The sequence below is a fragment of the Perca fluviatilis genome, chromosome 13 (genome assembly GCF_010015445.1).
Source record: "Perca fluviatilis chromosome 13, GENO_Pfluv_1.0, whole genome shotgun sequence".
Lineage (NCBI taxonomy): Eukaryota > Metazoa > Chordata > Actinopteri > Perciformes > Percidae > Perca > Perca fluviatilis.
Window position 1 is genome coordinate 20916739 of NC_053124.1, and position 20169 is coordinate 20936907.

At 40.8% G+C, this 20169-nt stretch overlaps 2 protein-coding genes across 5 annotated transcripts in view; both read right to left on the reverse strand.

Moving 5' to 3' along the window:
- Positions 1-1727: 1727 nt before the first annotated feature.
- Positions 1728-15618, reverse strand: recql4 (RecQ helicase-like 4). 3 transcript variants are annotated; one of them, XM_039820526.1, is made up of 28 exons: positions 14768-15617; positions 14488-14521; positions 14257-14372; positions 13996-14142; positions 13695-13846; positions 12178-13279; positions 12016-12098; positions 11839-11938; positions 11323-11488; positions 10851-10961; positions 10323-10490; positions 10129-10221; positions 9903-10039; positions 9718-9801; positions 9250-9438; positions 8668-8850; positions 8265-8466; positions 7819-8012; positions 7349-7432; positions 6739-6876; positions 6544-6654; positions 6057-6330; positions 5678-5807; positions 5370-5530; positions 4676-4853; positions 4009-4162; positions 3814-3922; positions 1728-2078 (listed from the first exon to the last, which is right to left on the reverse strand). In XM_039820526.1, the coding sequence occupies exons 1-28, from the start codon at positions 14849-14851 to the stop codon at positions 1957-1959; spliced, it is 4806 nt and encodes a 1601-aa protein (XP_039676460.1). In that variant the 5' UTR covers positions 14852-15617; the 3' UTR covers positions 1728-1956. The 3 variants fall into 3 exon arrangements, with proteins under 3 accessions (XP_039676460.1, XP_039676459.1, XP_039676461.1); XM_039820525.1 differs by having other exon boundaries at positions 12178-13282; XM_039820527.1 differs by lacking the exons at positions 1728-2078; positions 3814-3922 and having other exon boundaries at positions 4026-4162; positions 4676-4780; positions 12178-13282; positions 14768-15618.
- Positions 15619-18626: 3008 nt separating this feature from the next.
- The window catches only part of LOC120571532 (cytosolic non-specific dipeptidase-like), a 10947-nt gene continuing 9404 nt past the window's right edge, over positions 18627-20169 (reverse strand). For both annotated transcript variants that reach the window (XM_039820529.1, XM_039820528.1), the window contains exons 11-12: positions 19081-19228; positions 18627-18706 (exon numbers count right to left, since the gene is read on the reverse strand). In XM_039820529.1, the coding sequence (XP_039676463.1) occupies positions 18640-18706; positions 19081-19228 (215 nt within the window). In that variant the 3' untranslated portion in view covers positions 18627-18639. The remainder of the gene's footprint in view (positions 18707-19080; positions 19229-20169) is intronic.

Genomic DNA, 20169 nt, shown 5'->3' on the forward strand with positions numbered 1-20169 from the left:
ACATGTACAGTATGCTATATGTGTCACAAGCATAACCAGTCTAACTTACTCTCAGACAAAATTATCAATTTAATGGCATTTGGGTTGTGTACTGATCCTTTAAGCATGTGCTATAAAAAAAATAAATAGATTACAGCATGTCACAGAGGAAAATGGATTTTCCTGAAGTCAGCTTTCCAAAAAAAGCAATCCATAATTTTAAACGTCTACAGTACATTTTCAGAGGTTTTATGAGCCCCTGGAGTCAAGTTACTTATTCTCCCAATAAAACACTTGATAATTACCTCTAAAACTAGATGTCTGAGCTTCAGTCATTATATGCATTATACATCTTTTACAGTACAGACACCAGCAGATTTTACAGACAATGAAGAACGATAAGGGAAGAGAAATACAGACTTGCATAGTTGGATTATAGGATTTAACTCTGGATAGCTGGATAGGTAGTTTTACAACTTCATAAAGACGTTTATGGTGCTAAGACAAAGAAAGCTGCATCAAAAGGGAGTATTTCAGTGAATGACTGTTACAACAGTTACTGTCCGTGTTTGAATGCTCAGCTGAGTAACAGCATGTAGGGAGGGAGTAATGTGAGTCAGGACTGTGGTTATACTGGTTATATTCTTGGTTTAGATGTCTGCAACTGAATGAGGTTCTTCTTGGATTTTCTTGGAACAATTTCAATGTCAATGACATGGTTGAGTTTAAGTCATACATCACTGTATCCTGCCAACAAAAGACCGTTTAATGTCTCTTAGTTTAGCCATGCTGGTGTCATCGCTCTACAGATGGTAATGTCGGCCTGTCAGTCCACCACTTTGGCCCAGACTGAAATATCTCAACTGTTGGAGTGAGATAACATTTTATACAGACATTTAACCAATCCAATGCTTTCATTTAGGACCAAATCTGCAAAACTAATGGCATTCCATTCGGGTTCGTACTCACAGATACTGTGAAACCAACACTTTAAACTAATGTTTGCATGTGTAAGCATTTAGCTTAAAGTACTGCCTCCCAAAGCTGCTAGCAAGGATGTAGACGCTTCTTCTTCTTTTCCAATGACAGAATTTTCTAATAAAATAAAGAGTTTCCCCTCTGTGTCACTTAAGAAGACTCGTTGATATGTTTCAGTAGGAAAGCACAGATGCAAATAATAAAAGTGAGTGAGTAATGAATATTACGGACATTAGGCAAATTTCTTCACATTTTATGACATGTCAGAGTCGAAGCAGATATGCAAAAGCCAGAGTCCACTGCTAAAACACAGGCAAGTAAGAAGAAGCTCCTTATTCCCCTGCTGCTCTTTACAGTAACAAGACACAATTAAACCCCGTTGTCTGAATGTTTACATTTCACAAGGTTCACGTCTGCTGAGGTTACCATTAAACAAAAGGTAAGAGAAATCAAGGAAAATCCAACACACTAACTCAGAAAATTTGAAAAAAGTTTTCAAACAGGGGCTACAATATATTCCAGTTAATAATTTACATTCTTATCATATGTTTAAAGTTTCTTGAGTCAACAGTGGCATCGCTACAGTACAATAGTAAGAGAAATCCCATTCCTCATCCAGTTCATCTCTGGGTCAGGACTTGTATTTTCTCTGAAATTTGATTCCATGTACTAATCAAACCTACTAAAAGTCGATAAGAGCTATTCATCTGTGCAACAGAGGAGATATTCCTGAGTTATTTTAAATAAATAATGTCAATGCAAGACCAAGCTAGAAAAACAGAAAAGCTTTATTTTTAAATTACAATCTACAAAGTCAAAAAAGTGTATGTATACTATATGTAGAAAACTATACATTGTAGAAAACTACACATATTAAACAATTCAACATGATGGAATAACAGTGATATAACAAACAAAAATAACTTCAAGCGTATGAGCGAGCGGGTAAGTGCATGTGTGCAGAGCTGTGTACGTGCACGTGCGTGCACATTTGGTCGCTCACTTGAAGCGAATGATCTCCTGAGTGGCCAGTTTGATGAGCTGGTTGAAGTCAAACTGGATGTACTTCCTCCAGTAGCGTCTGTCCCTGCCGTAGGTTTGAGCAGGATAACAAGGACTGGCTGAAACAGAGATTGGGTATACAGTATGAAAGTCTTTAAATGAAGAACATAACGTTGATCCACAGCTGAGAACTGCACTTTACACCAGGCTCAGATTATAGAAACTTTTGGCAAAATATTTGGTTTTATTGATATATATATATATATATATATATATATATATATATATATATATTATATATATATATATTAATATATATATATATATATATATATATATATATATATATATATATATATATAAAATATATTTATGAAAATACAACATAGTCCTGCATTTATTCCATTGTTGTTTGGGGTTAGAATTTTTTTTTTTTACACAAACAGCAGGCTGACTCACTTTGTCTACAGGGGTAACTTCACACCTATTGTAATTTGCAAAAATCTAAAACGGTCAAGGCACTGTTTTCTTACCTGAGACAAATAAAGAGTAGGAAGAGAAAAGTCTTTTGAAATAATGACTACAAAGCTGGAGTACGTAACAGGTAGGGCTGGGTACCGATACGAGTATCGAAAAATTATTTATCTTTCGGTGCCAAATTTCTGTTCCAAAAAGCGTTTAGGCGCAAGCTTATCTGTCCTCTCTGCATATTGACACAGAGCGGAGCGCCCACACACACACACACACACACACACACACACACACACACACACACACACACACACACACACACACACACACACACACACACACACACACACACACACACACACACACACACACACACACACACACACACACACACACACACACACACACACACACACACAGTAAACTGTCTATAGTTTTGTTGAAGTCACAGTGAGTCACAGCGATGCTGATAAAGTGGTTTCATGTGTGGTTACAGTTTTTCAAAACTTCACGTTTACTGCGATATGATATTAATGGTGAACCGAAAGCGGTCGCTGTGCTGTTGACATTACTCTTAGACAAGCAGGCATAACAGTGGTTTCTCTGCCCTGATGACTGCCTGACAGGCTGAGCCTGCAAGGCAAGGCACTTTTAATAATGTTACTCTGAGTGAGCAGTTTTACCAGAATTTTTGTAATTTTAATAACTTTTCTGATTCACAATTAAGGTGGAAAATAAAAGCTTTGCGTTTAATGTAGTTTTGTTGAGGTTGAAATGGATTCTAAAACTTATCGTATCGAAAAAAGTATTGTTAGGAACTGGCGTCGAAACTGAGTTATAGAAATTGGCACCGGATCGAAAGATTTTGAACGATGCCCAGCCCTAGTAACAGGTTTTCTGGATCGCTGCGATAAAGGTTTGTGAAGATGTGACCACGCCTGCGTAAGATAAGAGCACTTTCGAGAAGACAACATCATAGTTAAACGCCATGTATAGAGGGGAGTTAAGAGTTTGAAAAAGAGCAGGGGATTTATTTAGTGTAGAGAAATAAATGAATCTGCCTGTATGAGAGAGAATGCTAAAGGTGGTGCGTTTCTCTCCCTGGCATGATTAAAAGTAAACTGTAAGCTCACAATGTTTTCACCGATCCTATAACACCCTCTAGAGGTTAATAGTCCTTTTGGTCATGGTGAACTCATTTCATTAGAATAAAGCTACATGGTTTATATGCTTGTTGAAAAAAAGAAAAAATCAAAATTCTCCACTCTCCGTTAACCTGTAAGGTCAAGTTAAACCTCCATAGTGGCATCTGTGATCTCCTAACTTACATACTTGTATATTTTGTAAGAGCATCATCAGATCTATGCGTTTGTGTGCTCTCACCTATGCCGTGCAAGATTCTAGCAACAGCTCTCCCAGAGAACTTCTCATCACTTCGGTTGGAAAGAAAACTTCTGATGTCCGCTCTAATCTGATTCTCCCAGTCTAACAACTGCAAACACACACATAAACACAAGTAAGCTATAATATCCAGAACATTCAAGACACAAATTCAGCCAATAATCATCCTGTGTGTACCTTATATTTGTCAAGCTCCTCGATGTCCACTGGTGCGAGCATGTGGCTTCGGTCTCGCCTCTTGTCGAAGTACTCCGAGAGAAGGTCTTTTAGCTTCAGGCTGCGACTCTCATCCAAATCTTCGAGACAGGACGATGCACTCTGGAACGCAACACTGCAACACAACGCACACACAGAGTCACACGCAAAGTTACACACACAAACATTTGGCAGGACTCTACTGTCTCGGTTGGCATTCTAAAAAGTTTAACGTGTCAAAGGTGTGAAAGCTTTTATATTGGGATAAGTTAGTCGTGATTTACATAGTTTCATAGCAACCTTTATAAACTATTATCCATTAGCAAACCACTAATTCACCAACAATCTCACCCATTAATGAATCATGAATGAAGTGACAGATGGACTTGGTTTATACAAAATCATAAGTGAATTACAAATTCTGATTTTATTGTCATTAACTTCGGGTAGTTGTTGATGTGTTCAGCAGCAACCATCTGGGAACAACACAGGCAAATAATTCGAGGAGAAAGGAGGATAACAATTTATCTTTTGGCAGTCTAAAAAGAAAAACATTTCAAGGCTGTGGAAATATAAGTAGGTTTTTATGATACATTTACCTTGAGGGTAAAAAAAAAAAAAAAAAAAGAAACCGCTTTACTGTGTGTACCTTTTGAAGGCCTTGAAGCAGGCGGTCAGCTGGTAGAGCTGCGTTCTCTCTTGGTTCTGCACTCGATTGTGGAGGAACTGACAAACTCTGTCCATCTCCTCGTCGCTAAGGTCACCAAAGGAACGGAAGTAGAAAGACAAGGAGGAGAATTCAATGTGGACACCGCTACGTCCGCCAACTGAAACACAAATATTTGTGATTAATTGTTGAGTGTCTCCATTCATACATTTGGATTTGTTAACTTTTTAGTGGCAGTGTAAGTTTAAATGGTAATGTTTTCCCAAACACAGGAAGGCGGTAAGAGGTAGACAGTTTGAGTAAAACCAGTTCACTTACAACTGTACAATTCTTCACCGTTTGCACCGTGTGCACTTTTACGTCAGACTTGATTTAATTCACTAATAACAGTGACATCTTTTTCCTGCTATGTGTTTTGCTTTAGTGTCTGTGTGGATACTTGCTTGAGGTTTTGGAATTCTGCAAACCAAAATCTACCCCAGAGTGATAAAAAAATATATCTGAAGACTACTGAAGCAACATCAGGGAAAGAAGAAGAAAAAAGACAATAGAAACTTATAGACCCTGACAAACCCAAACCCACATTTAACACAAAGATGTATTGGTAAGAAATGTCAGTAAAAGAGTAAGGGCTGCTCCAAACTATGCATGACTTTAAATTAGTGCTCACACATACCACTGCTCCACTGCAGCTGTCTGAGTCCTCTCTTCACAAGAGGAAGCTGCCATCCCATAGTGTCCGCAACCTCGACGACATCAAACTCCAGCTGATCACACGTCTCCACCCGCTCGCCCGCCATCCGCTTTCTGGCCAACACCACAGCAATCGGAGGGCAACTGTGGGGCAAAAATAAATTCAAATATCTAATGACAACATTCATATCTTTATATAAACAAACACATATTCATGCACACACAGTACAGACTATATATTTTTCAGTGTCTTGTGCTGGAGTAGCCTAAAGAATGACAAACATTCCATACAGTTTAATGATTTTCTGCAGCTGTCTTGGTCCGCCATAGCAGCTGGCTTTACACACAGACAGCGTGGGGTGGAGAAGTTCGACAAAGCGCTGAGGATGCAGCTCCAGATAGCAGAGCAGCGTTTCTACACCTGAAATACAAAAAACACACACAAAAAAAAAAAAAATGTTTTGTTTCTCCTACTATTACTGTTTTATATGCATTTGGAACATTATAGCCACCACATTTTACTGTATTCTAATTGTACATTGAAGCCTGGCATGTGACTACTTCATGAAACTTGACTGGGCCTAATACTGTATGTTTACCTGTCCTGCCACTTACATATCTATTGGTCTTCAACATCTATTTTTGTTTTGATTGACTCATAAACACTTACCTTCCTCTGTGATGTCCAGAGCCTCCACAGTTTCTTGGATGGGAATCGCTCTTTCATGCGTGTGACACACTCGCTCTCTGGGCCATTGACTGCGCTCCTCTTCCTGGTCCATTAGCCAATCACCGGCTCCTTTCGCCTCCACGTTCCTGTGCTTTATCGAACCGTCAGCTTCCTCGTACTCGACTGTCTGCTCCTCTTTCCTCTCCTCCTCTTCCTTTTCTTCATCTCTACCTTCATGGAGGGGTAGCTCCGCTGCATCGGGATGGGACGACTCCTTGCAGTGAAAACAAGGTCACATCATTCACTTGGTTTTATATACAGATAACTTTGTGAAACGTGTCCTCACTAAAAACACACAATTTATAAACAGTTTTCCAGCTAACTTATTTGCTTTAATTTAAACTGTCTTTTATCAGGTGAAAGAGTGAAGAAAAATTAAAGAGATATTTGGTTGAGATATGAAAGACCTATTTATTTTTTTTATTACCTGTGCGGTTACTGGTGTGTCTGTATGTACTATGTCCTGCTGAGTGGGAGGGTTTAGGTTCTCCTGATCACACACATCCATCATTTCCAGAAGCTCCGAATCCTCAATGTCCTTTACACACAGACAGTTTATACTCAGTGGAATGTTTGTGTCAGACAGACAGACAGACAGACAGACTTAGAGTTGTAGAGTTACCTTTACAAGTTCCTGTTGTCTGTGGTGTATCTGTTTACATTTGCATGGAGGAAAAACTTTCTGGACCAGTTTTTTTACTGTGTAGTAGTCCACTGTGTCGGCATAGATGTGGCGACGCAGCTCATGGAGGTCGGCACCCTACAGACACACAAAAAATATATTTATACTTCAAATATACTGTGTAAGGGACAGCACCAAGAAGACCAGCAGAGAGCCACACAGACAGCTACAGTCTAGTGCTGGGCGATATGGAGAAAATCAAATATCACGATATTTTTGAACAAACACCTCGATATCGATATTGCAACGATATTGTAAGGTTGACAATTGGTGCTTTCACAAAATATTTACACAATGAGATTTTAGATAAATAATCATCAGTAATGTGGATATAATGACTAAGTGGTTAAAGGCAAATAATAGAACAGCTAGAACAGTCTGGTGAATTCAGAAAATGACACTTTACTGTAATGCAGCCTTTGAAACCAAGAAAAGACTAAACTTACCATGTAACGATATTATAATTCTTCAAAATCTAAGACGATATCTAGTCTCATATCACAATATCTATATAATATTGAAATATTGCCCAGCCCTACTACAGTCTTACCTCAGGGTCCAGAAAGAGGTGACAGTGCGCTGGGTCTCCATCTCTTCCTGCCCTCCCAATCTCCTGAACGTAGCTCTCAAAGCTCTGGAAACACAGTGACCAGAAAGGGAAGAGATAAACATAAGATTTGGGCCCTAGTTTTAGCAGTTTGGGTTGATTTGGCTGTTGTTGTTTTTAAACAGGTAGAAAACAGGCGTTTCGAATCTTCATCGTTGATTTAATGGTTTTTAATCGAAATTCGAAAATCCACCACACCATGACAACTTGGCGAAGACCTCCTGCTGAGGAAAATTATGTGATATGATCGAAAGCTCCAGAACAACAAATGTGGTAACATTGTTTTTTTTTATTTACCTATGCTTTATGTTCACAAAAATGTTATCAAACCTAATACGGCTGCAGATTACATCTAAAGGTTTTAATGTGATTACAAAGTTTGAGGAGCTTTTGCTTTAGATAAATTAGACCACCTTAGGCATGTTGTAGTGTATGATCCCGCGGACGTCAGATTTATCGAGGCCCATGCCAAAAGCCACAGTGGCCACCACGATTCTGAGCTCCCCGCACATGAAGTTGTTCTGGACACGACGGCGCTCAGACGCTGACAAGCCTGCATGGTACGACTCCGCCTGCCATTTCAGCGGTTTACGAATCTTCTTCCGTGCTAAAAGTAGAAAACACAGGGTAGTAAGAAAAACAATAGACAGAGTGATTAGGTCAAAGAGAGACAAGTAAAATCAAATAAAGTAAATGTTTTTTAAGGGATTCTCTCTCTCTCTCTCTCTCTCTCTCTCTCTCTCTCTCTCTCTCTCTCTCTCTCTCTCTCTCTCTCTCTCTCTCTCTCTCTCTCTCTCTCTCTCTCTCTCTCTCTCTCTCTCTCTCTCTCTCTCTCTCTCTCTCTCTCTCTCTCTCTCACCCAGCGCTTTCTTTTTCTGTCCTACGGGGTTGTCATGTATCCGTCTGCTGCTGTTGGTGTGCTTGTTTTCTTTCACCAGCACCCCCTGCAGGCAGGTCCGGAGCAGCGCCGCCACACGAGTTGTCTCCTCTCTTCTGGTGCAGTAGACGATGACGGAGTCCAGACAACCAAAACGATCACCTTTCAACAAGGACACTAAAGCCTTAATTGATAAAGACGGGAGAGACGGAGAGAAATATTAAGAGAACAATTTTTTCTAGCTCGACACAAGGAGGTAGACGGCATCTGACATGGATGACAAATTCAGGCCCTCTGAAAATGTCAAGGAACATTTAGACCCAGCATCATTTCAACTTTGCGTTGCATTGCTCAGGGACACAGACAAACATGCTACTCATCACACCTGATCTTTTTCTCTATCCATGGACACGGACAGATGCAGGTTAGGAGGTACTGCTGCAGATCGAACTGCGATGCCGTCTTCATCAGTGATGTCCAGATGTCGCGCAATGTCCAGAGCAGTGGACAGTGTGGCCGTAGCTGTGAGTCCCAGCAAGCACTGCACTCCCAACCGCTCCCGTAGTACCTACAAACACACATACAACACAGTCTTTTGTGACTGTTGCGGCAATTATTAGTTCATACAGGGATGTTTATGTGTGACTGGCTGCAGATAGACCAACACTGATGCTTAAGATTGTAGCCATCAGGAGAAACACCATTGCTATGAAAACTATCCTTGATTTAAGATCCAAATTTATCAATATGCTATAAAATGAGCAGCTTTGTGTTGAAGCAGGTGGTTTTAACTGTGCTATTGTTGGCTTATTTGCTGACCTTCAAACAACAGTAGTATTCATATCAAAATGTTAATTATTAAGCACAATAAAATTCTGTACATTCTCATCTAATGTTTAAAGCTTGTTTTTCCTGACAGATGGAAAATGCAGTGCAGGAACCGACACAAACACCATCATTAACCCACCTTACAGAGTCTCAGGTAGCAGGGTCTAAAGTTGTGTGACCACTCTGAGACACAATGAGCTTCATCTATACAGGCGAAGGCCACAGGAGGGAGCTCCTGAGCGGAGGGCAGACACCCTGACCCTGAACCACCTCCACCGACCAGAGCCTCTGGAGAGAGGAGCAACACACACACCTCGCCTGACTTCACCTGGAGGAACAGAGAAAGGAGATTGCACATTATGTGCTGAATATATGATTCAAGATTACTCTTTGTTTTAAACTACATTACTGAGAATCACAATCAGTTTAAACTACATTATTGTGCTATCAAAATACATCTGTACGGTTTACAGAAAAAGGGAATGGCTTTTGATTCTGGATTTGAAATGTGGCATTTATTTTAATCTTTGAGACACACAGAAAGATGTTGGAGTTTAAAACCTACAACTGTAGTGTTCCTCAAACTCTGAAGTCTTGTGTCTGTTACCTTTTCTATGGCAGCTTCTCTCTGTTTCATTGTCATGTTGGAGTGGATACATGCTGCCTTCAGATTGGCTGGTAGGCCAGACAGCTATACACACACAAACACACAAGACATGTATGACAAAATGTATTAATTATCACTGTGTGTGTGTGTGTGTGTGTGTGTGTGTGTGTGTGTTGTGTGTTTACCTGATCGTCCATTAGTGACACTAGAGGTGAAATGACCAAAGTGATGCTTTTTGATCGCTTAGCGTACAGGAAGGCTGGGAGCTGATAGCACAATGATTTACCCATCCCTGTTGACAACACTACGAGGGTAGAGAGACCTGCAGGAAAAAGTGGGGGAAAGAGAGACAAACATGAATACAGAGATTATAGGTGTGTGCGCCTTCTTATAAGTGTGTACTGTGCATACCTGACAGGATTCTCATGATGGCTTCCTCTTGTCCTGGTCTAAATGACTGGTAGCCGATGTCTTTCAGAGCTGCGTACACCTCAGCAGGTGTTTCTAAACAGACAAATATTCCCACAAAGAAAACATGAGCAAATGTCCTGTGTCTTTTTTTCATCCTGTTGTTCTTTATTATAAGGAACACAGTGAGTGTTTACCCTGGACTTTCCCATCGTCTGTGAGATGATAAAGTGGTTCCACTGGTGGTGGAGGAGCAGGGCGCTCATAGTCAGGACGGATTACATTCAGCAACACCTCATCTTTATGGTTACTGTCCGCCTCCTTATCTTGGTTCGGCTGCTCCTCTGTGATACTGAGAGGTGCCACTGGAACACACAAACACATCTGGATTTAAATACACACTGATACAAATAATATTAAGATCTGATTTGCAAAGTTGCATTGCTTGCGTGTGTGTGTGTGTGTGTGTGTGTGTGTGTGTGTGTGTGTGTGTGTGTGTGTGTGTGTGTGTGTGTGTGTGTGTGTGTGTGTTGATTTAAGTTGCATTAAATATTGTCACAAATTTTTGGGGGGGCTGGACACATATTTATTTAACAAACAGACAAACCTGAAAACCTACATTCATGCAGTGGAGAAAAAACTCCCAATATTTAGAACTAACACTGTCACAGAAAAAGGTGGAAAGCAGCATGCTCAGTAACAGAAAAGTTCAACAACAGGCATACCCAGTGGCTGAGGTTGCAGTGTGCCTGTTGCCCTGGCAACCTCCTCCAGGGTGGGCAGTTCAAACAGCTCTTCCTCAGCAGGCTGGTCCTCAGGAACAGGAGGGGGAGGGGCTGCAAAACAGAGTTGCTCAATAATATCACTAGCGCAGAGGTGATATTTACAGTCTTTTGTAAAACAGCTGAATCTATCGCATGGTCCTGATATGTTCAGGCAAATAGGCTGTCCTTTCAAAAAGTAGTCACAGGACTGTAGCTCATACTACAGCTGGTCAGCCAGCTACGTGCAATGCATTTAATGATCTGATAACGTAATCAGTATGGTTTAGTTGACACCAAAAAGTGATTACATTCATTGAGGAGATGAACAACTGCTCACAGAATTCTCAGCAATAAAAAGAAAAAGTATTAGTTTTTTGTCAAACAAGTAAATTAAACAATCATTTATTTGTGAATATGCGTCACTTTGTATTACCTCGTCCCTTGCAGTCCATGGCCCAGTGTCCGGTCCCTCCACACTTGTAGCAGGTGTCACCCTGGCGACTGAGCCCCCCTCTGAATCCTCCCCTCCTTCCTCTGCCAAAAAATCCTCCGGCTCCACCAAACCGCTCGCCTTTCAGCTGGAACTTCTGCATGTACATCTGAAACACACAGTAGATTTAGGACTCCGATAACATTGTGATAAGTCATGTAAAACTGATGTATGGTTTAGATTTCTTTGAAAAAAGGCACACAAATACCAGCCATTCCTCAGAAGACGGGTTGTGTATGCTTATTGCCTTCTTTTCTAAAAGCAATACACACAGCTGATTTATTTGACTAATTTAAAACAAGTGTGTTTTATAATTTAGATTTTTAACACTTGTCCAGTACATCATTCACGGAGTGAGCGCTGAGTTCAGTTTTACCTTTAATATTTGATTATAAGACAACTTCTCTAAACACTAGCGATCAGTCCCAGACACATCAGTGCCACTTACACAAAACATACCTGTTTGCGTAGACCAGCACCTCTGAGTGCGTATCCTTTGACATGAGATTTCTTCTTCAGATTTATCTTCACAAAGTTACCCTCTGTGGCTTTCATGCCTCTGTACAAATAAAGACGTGTTTGTACACAGAATACAAATAGAAATGTTTCAACACAGTAGGATGTGTATCGTCTTACCTGGCTCTGACAGGCTGGCTGTGATACATTCTCTTGGCTTCCAATTCCTCATCTATTTCACCAAACAAGTTCTCCTGAGGGACCTTGACAGAAATAATTCTATGTTTAACTAATTTGAACAGTATGCAGTATGTGGTGATGAATACAAATTAACTGACTTACCTTTTTGGGTTCCTTGGTTTCTTTCTCTTCTTCTGCCTCTGCATCTTCATCTCCCTTTTTCTTGGTTCTCCTTTTCTTCCTTCCTACTTGAGCTGGGCTGGGGTTTACATCAGAGCTCTCCTCTTTCTTTTTGCCATTCCTACGTCTCTTCTTCACTCCTCCCTCCTCTGTTGTCTCTCCCTGCACATTCTCTTCCACTCTCTGCCTTTTCCTCCCTTTCTTCTTTGTACCTTTGGATTTGTGACTGGTCTCTGTGCCGTCTTCTGGCGTTAAAGGTGGCGACAGTCCTCTTTCCATCTCCTCACCTTCCTTCCTTTTCGCTTTTTCGTTCCCTCCTCCTCTGCTTTTTCCAGTGTGTTGTAGAGAAGGTTTCGGTGCACTATCAATGACTGTTTTGTCACTTGTAATGCTCTTAAGCACTGTATCGCTTCCCAAGACTATTGCCTCTCTGCTTTCTCCCTCTGCATCTATTTCTTCTTTTTCAACTTTTTCATCTCCTTGTATTTTCCCTTCCGTTTCTCTTCCTACCTCTTTCTCCAGATTTATCTCCTGGTTGCCTGCTCCAGGCTTCACCTCAGCCCCCATCTCTCCAAACACCTGACACCTCTCTAGCCAGTTCCTGTCGACAAAACTCAGTCTGCTGGCAGGAGAAGCCCTTACTCCAATGCCTCTACTTCCCATTCCTCCTCTGAAACCTCCAAGAACCCGAGGGCTTCCTCTCAAGCTAATCAAAGTTCCAACATCTGCATCACTAATACCCTTATGTGGGGTTACTAAAGTTTCAACATGTTGTTTTCTGTCTCCTGAAGCTCCTATACTTTCATTTAACTTTCCTGTGGCTCCTACATCTCCTCTTGAAGTTCCTACTCTACATGGAGAAGATAATGATGACAACAAGGCAGAAGATCTGGCTGGAGAGGGAGCTACACTTGAGACATTTAGATTTTCTGAACTAATAACTTTACTAGTACTACTACTATTACTGGCAGCACTTGCAGGCTCTTCACAAGACTCTCTGACAGGTTCAAATGATTCAAACGGCTCTTCAGGCTCCACTTTCTGAGGTGTCTTTGAAGCCAGGGATCCCAGGAAAGTCTTAAATCTTCTGTAAACAAGGACAGAATTACAGATAAAGCTCACACAAAACATTTGAGGTCCATTACTTGTCATTCTATTCGAACAAATGTTTTTTAATGGCTATCTGGCTTGGAAACATAAGATGGCAGCACCACAACTATTGGCAGTGTTGAAATTCAAGTAAATATGGGATGCATTATAGGTGCGCTGCAAAAGTCATTAAAAAATGATTGAAAGACATTGGAGGACATAATAAACACAACATTGGGTACATCCATTTCCAAATTGCCAAAGGTTTAGTCACAGTAGCGGCTGTTAAAGATGTAACAACAGCACTATAAAACACATCGAAACAAAGAAAGTATCTGAGTTTTAGAAAATGGTTGCCGAAAATCAAAAACATTGAAAAATGTGTGTCGAATAAAATAATCAACTATCACCTTGGTGTGTAAGGGATGGATTCAGGGTCAGTGAAAGTGGTTTTGACAGTGGACGCAACAGGGCTGTTTGTCTGTCCAGTTTGTCGATCTTTCAAGGAGTTTAGAGGCAATCGACCGGGAAGGACCGATTTCCTCAGTGAGACAGGTCTTTCCTGGAATATAAAAATAAACCAAATATATAATTGTCAATGTGACCAGTATGTCACTTAATTGTAGCACAATGAGGAAGGCCAAACGTTTAAGTGTACATTCTCTCTCTTCCTATAATGTGGTGTGGTCAGGTTTTTCCAAAGTGCCTCACCTTACTGAGTGTCACCAGGTTGTTTTTAAGCTTTAGACCATAGTATTGAGCAGAGGCCTTAAGACTCTCTTTTTCCTCGGATGTCAGTCTGGGAGAAGATGCCGGCTGTGAACTGCGGTTTAGATGGGCACCCCAACAGTCCCCGTCCTACAAAGATCAATCAAAGCAGATAGACACGTGCATAGGCAATAAATTGTCTTACTTGTCTATGGGGGTTTCTCTACAAAGAAAACACAGTCACAAACACACTTTCTTTAGTACCTTCTGGACTGTTATGACCTCAGCTGTAGATCTGGGCTGTTCAGCATGACCGCTGGCTGCATCACTGTTGCTGTTTTCTTTTGCTTGTTTCAAACTGCGGTACTCTTTATACAGCTCTAGAATAAAGATACATAATGTAACATGCTTCTGTCTCTAAACAGATAATCTATGCTGGAGATGGACTAGATATACTTTTATTTATCTGTGTTGCAAGTTATGGATCATACTCACTCCTGGTCTCCTCTGGAGCTTGATCAATGTCCTCCTGAAAATGTAAGACCATTTTAATGGTTAACTATTGTAGAAAAAAGGGAAACTGTAGCAGCCATGGCATGTCCTGGGACCAACAGAACAATAACGAAACCACAACAATAAAAAAATAAATAAAAAAAAAACATAGGCCATGCATAACCATGCAAAATATCGTTATTGTGAACCAAAGCAATGGGTTCACATTATTTTGCTCCCTGTTAACTCTAGGCTATGTTTAAGTAGCGTTTAAATTAGCTACCTTGTTTGGTTTCCTCTGGTGGTCTTTGAAGAACCCCTGCTCCCAGCTTTTCAGCTGAAGTTTCACATCGTTGTATCGATCCATGCTAACGCCAACTACAGGGCCGATACGTCTTAACGTTACCTGTCAGAATGATCTAACTTTAATGTATTGCATAACTTACATCATTTAACGTTAGAGCATAACGCCTGTCGGGCGACAGCTTCCGTTACAGCAACACGATAACGTTAGCTAGCTAGCTAACTTAACGTTATTATCGCGACATTATTGCTGGCGTTTTTCAGGATTTAGCAGCGAAACCCTTGATTTTTAGTAACCGTGAGTTACTTTAGCTTCTTCTTCGTCTATAATAAAAGTTATAGCGACTCAAACAGACAAAGGGTTACATGTGTAGGACATAGCTAGCTAGCTAACTATCATGTTGGAAAATTGTATTAAAGGGCTTTCTTCCGCTGTGTGTTGTTTACGATTTTCCCGCGCCGGAGAAATGACAGCTTGTGTTGCCAGGTTCCTTCTCGTATCCTCCAGTCTCACAAAACATACCGGTAGCTTTCGTGTTTTTAATCAAGGTGAAACAACTTTATAAGCGTAAGAACATGAATATGAAAGTAATAAAAAAGTACTCTATGTAATAATTGTGAATCTCTTGAATTTCTAACACATCCGTAAACACGAGGGGGGTTGAGCCCATAGACATGATTGAGCCTGTCAAGCTCCACTTCCTCTAGGATCCGTACACTTCCGCCGCCTCTTAAAAGGACAGAGACTAGAGAAATGGAGAAAAGTCACTAGGCTCGTTCGAGATGAGCCAGATCTGCGCAGAATCGATCACGGCGATCGGCGCCCAATGCATGCCGGTTAGATTTGTGTCCGACTTGATCCCGACTTGCTCTGACGTCATGCACACGTGGGCAACGATAATCTCACGAGACCAAGGCGGCCGCAGTTCTGAGACGCAGGTAGCGCAGTTGCTTTTCACCAACTGCAAGAGCCAGGCGGACGCAGGTGGACCCAGGGCATGCTGGGAAACGCCGGTCTCTCAGCTGATCAAACAGCTGATTGGTTCAGAATCGACTCAACATGATGACGTTTTATATAAACTTTTTATTGATTTTCAATCGGAGGGATTTTAACTGTGATTTGTCTGATTTAGAAGCTTATTCTGTACAGAACACATGTTGTGTGGCTGATAGTTGTGTTTAAAAGTCAGAGAGACTAAATCTGTTCAGATTACGGATCATCTACAGTCTGTTGTTTATTAAAATCAGCAACAGATCGCATGTAGAGAATTTTGACAGCTACTTTGTCATAATAAAAACAACTGGAGACTGTGTAGGAGCTGATATAGGGGTCTGATAACATTTTATTAAATCGGAATCGGACCACCGTGTTTCTGTCACTTCCTGTTCAGCCTGAAGGCTGCTGGAGTCAGCTGGAAAACTGTCCGACTTGAGAGCGGACTTTTGTCACCGCCCCCGGCTGCTGCCGCCTGCTCTCGTCTACTTTACAGGCGAGGCGCAGTTCATCTCGAACGAGCCTGCAGGTAGCGCAGTTGCTTTTCACCAACTGCAAGAGCCAGGCGGACGCAGGCGGACCCAGGGCATGCTGGGAAAAGCCGGTCTCTCAGCTGATCGAACAGCTGATTGGTTCAGAATCGACTCAACATGACGACGTTTTATATAAACTTTTCATTGATTTTGAATCGGAGGGATTTAACTGCTATTTGTCTGATTTAAAGGCTTATTCTGTACAGAACACCTGTTGTGTGGCTGATAGTTACGTTTAGAAGTCAGAGAGACTAAATCTGTTCAGGTTACGGATCATCTACAGTCTGTTGTTAATTAAAATCAGCAACAGATCACATGTAGAGCATTCTGACAGCTACTCTGTCATAATAAAATCAACTGGAGACTGTGTAGGAGCTGATATATGGGTCTGATAACATTTTATTAAATCGGAATTCGGACCACAGTGTTTGTGTCACTTCCTGTTGAGCCTGAAGGCTGCTGTCAGCTGCTGGAATCAGCTGGAAAACTGTCCGATTTGAGAGCGGACTTTTGTCACCGCCCCCTGCTGCTGCCGCCTGCTCTCGTCTACTTTACAGGCGAGGCGCACTTCATCTTGAACGAGCCTTGCGTCTCAGAACTGCGGCCGCCTTGGTCTCGTGAGATTATCGTTGCCCACGTGTGCATGACGTCAGAGCAAGTCGGGATCAAGTCGGACACAAATCTAACCGGCATGCAACGGGCGGCGATCGCCGGTGATCGATTCTGCGCAGATCTGCGCAGATCTGGCTCATCTTGAACGAGCCTGCAGGTAGCGCAGTTGCTTTTCACCGACTGCAAGAGCCAGGCGGACGCAGGTGGACCCAGTGCATGCTGGGAAACGCCGGCCTCTCAGCTGATCGAACAGCTGATTGGTTCAGAATCGACTCACCATGATGACGTTTTATATAAACTTTTTATTGATTTGGAATCGGAGGGATTTTAACAGCTATTTGTCTGATTTAAAGGCTTATTCCTTACAGAACACATGTTGTGGGGCTGATAGTTATGTTTAGAAGTCAGAGAGACTAAATCTGTTCAGATTACGGGTCATCTACAGTCTGTTGTTCATTAAAATCAGCAACAGATCACATGTAGAGCATTTTGACAGCTACTCTGTCATAATAAAATCAACTGGAGACTGTGTAGGAGCAGATATATGGGTCTGATAACATTTTATTAAACCGGAATCGGACCCGAACGGACCACAGTGTTTGTGTCACTTCCTGTTCAGTCTGAAGGCTGCTGGAATCAGCTGGAAATCTGTCCGACTTGAGAGCGGACTTTTGTCACCGCCCCCGGCTGCTGCCGCCTGCTCTCGTCTACTTTACAGGCGAGGCGCAGTTCATCTCGAACGAGCCTATTAACTTGTCTTTCCACTCATAATTCCCACAGTTAAAATAATCTTTTCCGTTAAGTATTTGCCTTTTCTGCTACTTTATACTTCTACTGCAGTACATTTCAGAGGGAAATGTACTTTTTACTCCACTACCTTTATTTGATAACTTTAGGTACTTTGCAGATTTAGATTAATAATACAAAATCTAATAAACAAATGATGATGTGCTATTAGCCAGGGAGAAATTCATAATCTACTCTTCAGACAGAGTATATAGAGTAGTTGAAATTAGCCCCACCTTTATCAGCTGCTGATGCTTACACAATAATTATAATCCAATAATGTAATGTACATTGTTCTGAAATGGGTACTTTTACTTTTGGTAGTTTAAGTATATTTTTATGCCAGTATTTGTACTGTGTAAAGTGACACACTTTTTTACATTTTGATCTTTGATCTAAAAAATACCTTTTCCCAGGTTATTGTTCTGTAACGGTTATGTCAATGTGTCAAAACATTAGAAATTAAATCAATCACCATATGATCTTTTTACACCATGCAGTTTGAGAATGAATCCGGTTGCCAAAACCCTTAAACCCATAGATAGTCTCTTACTGTCCAGCACTCTCATGTGTCGAATGTCCATTGCAGGAACCAAAATGTGTATTTTGTTTTGTAAATTATAATACATGTTTTTTTCCCCAACTAGCTTTGGCCTGTGCAGAAAAATGAGTAGAGCTTACAGCTCTTCATAGTAACTGGGGTTTAGTTTTGTACCGGACTGGTTGTACTTGTACTAAGCAATACATTTGTCACTGAGGTCTTGAACAATTAATACCCATTTAAATCACTCTTCACTAGACACAATAAGCAGACTAACAGAAAATAAACTAACATTATTCATTAAATCCAGTGACATTGTAGGTCATTTTAAGTAGATAAGTGATGAAGTGCAATGAATAGATAACATCTTTACAACTCATGAGACTTTATTCCAGCTGGGAAACCTCATGGAAGTATGCAGCGAGCATCTTGATCCCTTGAATGTAGTTGGTTCTGAAAATGGAAAGATAAAACAGTGATGAGCTTGTTGAAATAGTTGCCTTCATTACAAGCTGCAACAGAATGGTAAGTTGTGAAGATCATTCATAAAAGATTAAAGTTATTGCATCTCATTTTAATTGTAACGTTTGGGTGGAAGAACTTAAATTGGTACTTAAACTATCACTAAATTCAACATACCGTAAAACTAAATGTGGACGTGACAGACAGTACTCAGCCTTATGACAATCTTTCCCTTAGCCTTCATTTTAACTGCTCTTTAATGTTTTATGTAAAGCACGTTGAATTGCCTTGTTGCTGAAATGTGCTATACAAATAAAGCTGCCTTGGCTTAATTAAAATCATATAAGTGAAGCACTGTGACCGACCTGTTGAGCTTTTCATTCTGGGAGTGAGCTCCATCATCAGAGGATCCAACAGGGAGCAGCATGACGTTACGTCCTGTGGCCTCCTGGAAGGTCAGGGTGACGGGGATGCTTCCACCCTCACGGGTCAAGTCAGGCTCCACACCAAAGACTGTGGCACAACAAGGAGAGGAGAAAATAGGTCAATATGACTGAAGAGGATCAAAATAAAAATGTCTACAACATGAGGGATTCAATAACATTTCCTGCGTAACCCTCTGTGGCATCAGTTGTGTTTGTGGTTTAAGGGTTTGAGACAGACTTTTGTTATCACAAACTACCTTCAATAAAAACAAATGGAAACTATGTTCTGCCTTTTAAAAACATCTGTGAATTACTCCAAGTGACTGAGGAAAGACGTCCTACTTTTGGTTTTCGGTGCTTTGAGTATGGAGTTAGAATCATGCCAAAACCACACACACACACACACACACACACACACACACACACACACACACACACACACACACACACACACACACACACACACACACACACACACACACCCAACGATTCACAAACAAACTCAGTGTGATTTGTAAATACAAAAAATCATTCACAAACTAATGCATTTGTTCTGCAAATAAGAAACCTACCTATCAAACAAATACAGTATGTTTTACACATACAAAGAAACTTATTTCTTCAATGACAAAAAATATCCTGCAAGTACAAACTAAAATCTTTCAAGTACAAAAGAAAATCCTTCAAGTACAGAAAAAAAATCCTTCAAGTACAAAACAAATTCTACAAGTATGGGGGGGAAAAAATCCTTCAAGTACAAAAAAAAATTCTACAAGTACAAAACAAATTCTATAAGTACGAAAAACTGTCACGTGACTTTTGGCACTAATTTTCCGCCTTGCTGATCCACACACAAATGCCCTCAGATCCACACACAAATGCAGGTAAATTTTCTAACAAATGTCCTGTAATTTGCACTCCACAACAGCAGGTGGCGCTGTTAAGTCAATTTAAGCCTATTAAAATAAAGAAATGCATACTGTGATAATATCTACATATATGTTGCTAGATGTAGTATTATAGTTTAAA

What these genes read in the sequence shown, in the direction of transcription:
- recql4 (XM_039820525.1), bottom strand. Translation starts at nt 14,851, where the DNA reads ATGGATCGATACAACGATGTGAAACTTCAGCTGAAAAGCTGGGAGCAG. An exon ending in AGCTCCAGAGGAGACCAGGA is followed by an intron (nt 14,373 to 14,487) that starts GTGAGTATGATC and finishes TCTTTATTCTAG; the next exon opens with AGCTGTATAAAGAGTACCGC. An exon ending in CATCATGAGAATCCTGTCAG is followed by an intron (nt 10,040 to 10,128) that starts GTATGCACAGTA and finishes TTTTTCCTGCAG; the next exon opens with GTCTCTCTACCCTCGTAGTG.